The 4,839-nt window shown below is 60.2% G+C and overlaps 1 protein-coding gene across 1 annotated transcript in view; it reads right to left on the reverse strand.

Moving 5' to 3' along the window:
- The window catches only part of WDR90 (WD repeat domain 90), a 36,761-nt gene extending 33,540 nt beyond the window's left edge, over positions 1-3,221 (reverse strand). The window contains exons 1-6 of the mRNA XM_054270871.1: positions 3,111-3,221; positions 2,848-3,024; positions 2,462-2,579; positions 1,723-1,893; positions 443-566; positions 49-116 (exon numbers count right to left, since the gene is read on the reverse strand). Of these exons, the coding sequence (XP_054126846.1) occupies positions 49-116; positions 443-566; positions 1,723-1,893; positions 2,462-2,579; positions 2,848-3,024; positions 3,111-3,221 (769 nt within the window). The remainder of the gene's footprint in view (positions 1-48; positions 117-442; positions 567-1,722; positions 1,894-2,461; positions 2,580-2,847; positions 3,025-3,110) is intronic.
- Positions 3,222-4,839: the final 1,618 nt, after the last annotated feature.

The raw sequence follows: 4,839 nt of genomic DNA on the forward strand, positions 1-4,839 counted from the left end.
ACCCAGCTGGGCTGGCACAGCCTTGGCTGCCATCCCCAGCATTCCCACCTGCCACAGGATGTGGGAAGCTCTTCTGGATGGAGTTGTGCAGCAGCTTAGCCCCCTCAGATGGGAACCTGAGCAGAAGCAGAGGAAGGCACCGTGTCACTGGGATACTGCATTGGCACCCAGCAGTATCACCTGGCACCTCAGCCTGGCACAGAGGCCTCTTTGCTGTCAAAAGATCCCTCCCTTGTTCCTCATGGTCCTCCAAACACAGGGTACCAATGGCGGATGGCACTAAGGGTGTTTTTGTTACCAACACCAAAATGCTGGAGGTGAGGGGACCAAAACCCAGCCCAGGTTCACCTGGTCTGTCATTCCTTAAGTGGCACTGCCCATCCTGCCCCTCCCAGGGGCACAGGGAGGTCTGGGAGCTGCAGAGGGGTGGGAGCAGCCATACCTGATGTAGTCATAGAGGTCGTGCCACTTCTGCCCCTTGGGCACAGGGAAGGCCAACTCCCGGGGCATGGGAGCCACCCCACGGCAGGACGGGTCACCCAGGCGGGCCCTGGCCAGTGTCACACCTGGCAAGACAGGGACACACACACACACTGAGCTCCCCAAGCCCAGGGAGCTGCCTGGAATCCCTGAGGGATACAGCCACACCCCCCTTCCCACCAGAGAAACAAAGAGCACAAGCCTGAGGTTTGCAACAAACCCACATTTCACAGGTGTATTCCTGCAACTCTGAACCTCCAAAGAACCCAGAGCACAAACCCTTGGGTTTCAGTTATAAACCCCCAGGCTCAAGAATCATGTCATTTCTGTTCACTGATTCAGCAGTTTCGTATGATTTCTCTTAAAGCTCATTGCCCATTTTCTTATTTCCTCCACGAATTTTTAAATTTAGGAAAGTGAAACAGAAAAGGTTTCAAGAAAGGTACAGTAAGCTTCAGGAATTTCAAAGCAGCCCCTATAACTTCTTCCTCACTGATGCTTCCCAGCAGGCCAGGCAGTTCAGACAGAATTCCAGCACAAAAAAGGAAAGAGAGAAAACAAAGAATTTGACCAAAGTACCTCTGCCACACTGAGCAGGTGGATAAAAAAAGCAGGTTGGAAGATTTTTGACACAAAAAAAGCACAGGCTCTTCCAACAGATAAAAGCACAAGTCTTGCAGAAGTGAAGTTTGATGACACCTTTCATTTTCACCCCTGAAAAATTTTCTAACCTTCGAAAGATATTTAACTTTGCTCTTTTCATTCACTTTTACAGCTGGAAAATGAGAGGATACTTTCCTCCAGAGTTTGGGAGACTGTATTCCATTTCAGATGTCCTTCCAGTGCCTAAAGGGGCTCCAAGAGAGGAGGGGAGGGACTTTGGACAAGGGGCTGGAGGAACAGGACAAAGGGAAATGGCTTCAAACTACCAGAGGGCAGGGATGGATGGGATATTGGGAAGGAATTGTTCCCTGGGAGGGTGGGCAGGCCCTGGCACAGGGTGCCCAGAGCAGCTGTGGCTGCCCCTGGATCCCTGGAAATGTCCAAGGTCAGGCTGGATGGGGCTTGGAGGTGTCCCAAACTTAACACTGTACCAAGTATTCTGCCCTTTCTGTTCACATCATAGAGCACCAGGGCTCTGCCAGGGCTGCAAACTCAGCTCTGAGCCCCCATGCTCTCCCCCCAGGCTGGGCTGCAGTCTCAGGAGGCAGCAGAGGCCAGTCCAGGCTCCGGGCTCCTCACCTGGCTCGAAGAGCAGGTCGCTGGTGCAGAGGTTCTTCACAAGCAGGTTGCAGCAGAGTTTGACCCCCCTGAGGTGGCTGTATCTGCGGGCCAGGTACAGGGCCAGGATGGAGGGCAGGTCCAGCACCAGGCACGTCCAGCGCGCGTCACCCGGGGCTGCTCCAGGGACACCTGGGGATGAGAGGAATGGTGGGAAACAGGCTGCAGACAGGGACCTTGCTGGACAGGAGACACAGGGGTCACAGGGCTCAGCATGAAGTATTTCCCAGGCAAGATTCCCACCAGGCCTGTGCCAAGTGGGAAAACATGTCTTGTAGGCTCAGGGATGGGGAAGGACAGACAGAGATCCCACCACCTCCATGGGCTCATGCCTGGCCTGACACTGCACCCCACTGTTTGGGAGAACAGGGATGGGGGACGGCCAAACCAGGAGCTACAGCTCTGACCTGGCTGCAGAGGGGCTCCTGCTCAGGCCAATCACTGTTACCATAAAATCCTGGAATGGTTTGTGTTGGGAGGGACAACCTTTAAACCCATCTCATTCCATCCCCTGCCATGGGCAGGGCCACTTTCCACCAGCCCAGACTGCTCCACCCCCCATCCAACCTGGCCTTGGGCCATCCCAGGGATAAGGCAGCCACAGTTTCTCTTCAAACACATCGAGCCATCTTGAGAGCTCAATTGGGTCTCTAACAATTAGTTCTGGTGGTGGGGTGCCAGCCCAGCCCCAGCTCCTCACCCCGCCGGGCCGTGCTCTCGCTGGCTGCCCCGCAGACAAAGGGGAACTGCAGCCAGGTGGCCGAGGATTTGAATTCCTTGAAGAGGTTGGAGAAGGAGATGCGAACCACCTGGTTTTCCTGGGTAGAGACACACACGGAGCTTTAGTCACCCTGGTGGCTTCGGCAGGGAAGTGCTGCAGAAGAGGAGGCATGCGGCCCTGTCTCCTGTCCCCTCCACGTCCCCTGGCCCCGGCAGAGATGCCACCAGGACGGAAACCACCTCCAGCTCAGGGTGACCCACCAGCAGCAAAGAGCAGCCACATCCTGCAGCCCCCAAGCCCACCAGTGCCATCCCCAGTGCTTCAATCAATGATGGCAGTGTAAGAGGCCACCCCGTGTCACGGACCTCGGTGGTGACATCCAGGTGCACAAGGAAGTGCTTGTGGGGCAGGGGCCTGAAGAGCAGGTAGAGGTAGCGCCCTGTGAGCCCCAGGGACTGCGTCCCTGCCCGGGGCAGCTGCAGGTAGCTGCTGGCTGGGTTGGAGCCTCGGATCCGGTAGATTGTTCCCTTCATCCTCGTGTCCTTTGGAAGCCAGGGAAGGACGGGGGTGGTCAGCACTGCCCAGCCCTGGCAGTGCCCCCCACCCCACCCCACGGTGGCCCCGTTACCGTGAGGGCGGCCACGTCCCCCTCCTTGGCAGAGCGCTTCCACTCCTCCACACGGAAGTGCTTGAAGATGTTCAGGTAGGGACGCTGCCAGGCTGCCAGCACCGGGGTCATGGGGGATAGAACCCCAGCCTGGACACCCCCCCACTGCCCCCTGTATGCCCACAGGTCCCCTGCCCCATTGGCACCACACTGTCTGCATGTCCTGAGTCTCCCCAGCCTGTGTCAATCTCATGACGCAAGCCTCGTGATATCCCATTATCTCTTTACCCCAATTCCCCCCAGCCCTGGTGACACCCCCAAGCCCCAGAGTCCTGCTGAGGATCCCATTTTGTCCCCTCCTCCAGGCCCCTCCAGCCCCTGGAACCTCCAAGTCCTGAGCTCCTCCAGCCCCAATGACATCCCCAGGCACCTCCACAGTCCTGACCCTGCAGCCCTGGTGCTGTCCCTGTGCCCCCAGCACGGTTACAGACCTGCTCGTGGAACCCCATGTTCTGGGTCCTCCCCCCCTGGTGACAGCCCAGTATCTGCACGTTCCAAGCCTCCCCAGCCCTGATGGCACCCCATTACCTCCGTGCCAAGAGCCCCCATACCCAGTGACGATGCAGTCCCCAAAACCAGCAACGCCCCTGTGCCCCCCCCCGGTACCCCCAGCCCGGTGACAGTGCCCCGAGCCCCCAGCCCCAGTGAGGACCCTGAGCCCGAATCCAACCAACCCAGCCCGAGTGACATCCCCGTTACCGCCACACTCCAAACCCACAGGCCCCTCACCTCCGGTACCCCTGTGCTCCGGATGTCCCCTTTCCCCGGTGCCCACCCCACACTCCAGTGACATCCCCGTTACTGCTGTGCTCCGAGCCCCGCCGGAGCTGCCCCGTGCGCAGTGACACCGCCGTGCTCCGAACCCCATCCCCGGTGATGCCGCGGTTCCTGCTTCCCACTGACGCCCCGTGTCCCCCATCCCAGTCACACCCCCATTATTACCCCGTGTCCCCCCGTGTGTACCCCATTACCCCGTGTCCCCATGCCCCGTGTCCCCCCATCCCCGGTCACGCCTCCATTGCCCCGTGTCCCCCCGTGTCCCCCATCCCGGTCACACCCCCATTACCCCATGTCCCCCCATCCCCGGTCACACCGCCCCCATTACCCCGTGTCCCCCCATCCCCGGTCACACCGCCCCCATTACCCCGTGTCCCCCCATCCCCGGTCACACCCCCCCCATTACCGCATGTCCCCCCGTCCCCGGTCACACCCCCCCATTACCCCGTGACCCCCCTCTCTTGTCACACCCCTATTATTACCCCGTGTCCCCCCATCCCCAGTCACATCCCCATTACCCCGTGACCCCCCTCCCTTGTCACACCCCCATTACCCCGTGTTCTTCCTTGTCCCCCCTTGTCCCCCCCATCCCGGTCACACCCCCATTATTGCCCCGTGTCCCCCATCCCCGGTCACACCCCCATCCCGGTCACACCCCCATGACCCCATGTCTCCCCTCCCGTCCCCGCTGCCGCCCCTGGTCCCCCCGTGCCCCCCCACCTGCCGCCATGGCGCTCGCCGCCGGATCAACCGTCCCGCGCGGCTGCAGCCAATCAGCGGCGCGATAGCGCCTATCACGTGATTATGTCCCGCCCCCCAGCTCCGCCCCCGGGCGCTGACCCCGCCTCCTTCCCCTCCCCTCGGTCGCGACACGATCGCAACAGAGCCGGGCACGGTGGCTCGGGCAGGGACT

Source organism: Melozone crissalis, unplaced genomic scaffold (assembly GCF_028551555.1).
Source record: "Melozone crissalis strain CALT ecotype California unplaced genomic scaffold, PUWL_Pcris_2 ptg000012l_1, whole genome shotgun sequence".
NCBI classification, from domain to species: domain Eukaryota; kingdom Metazoa; phylum Chordata; class Aves; order Passeriformes; family Passerellidae; genus Melozone; species Melozone crissalis.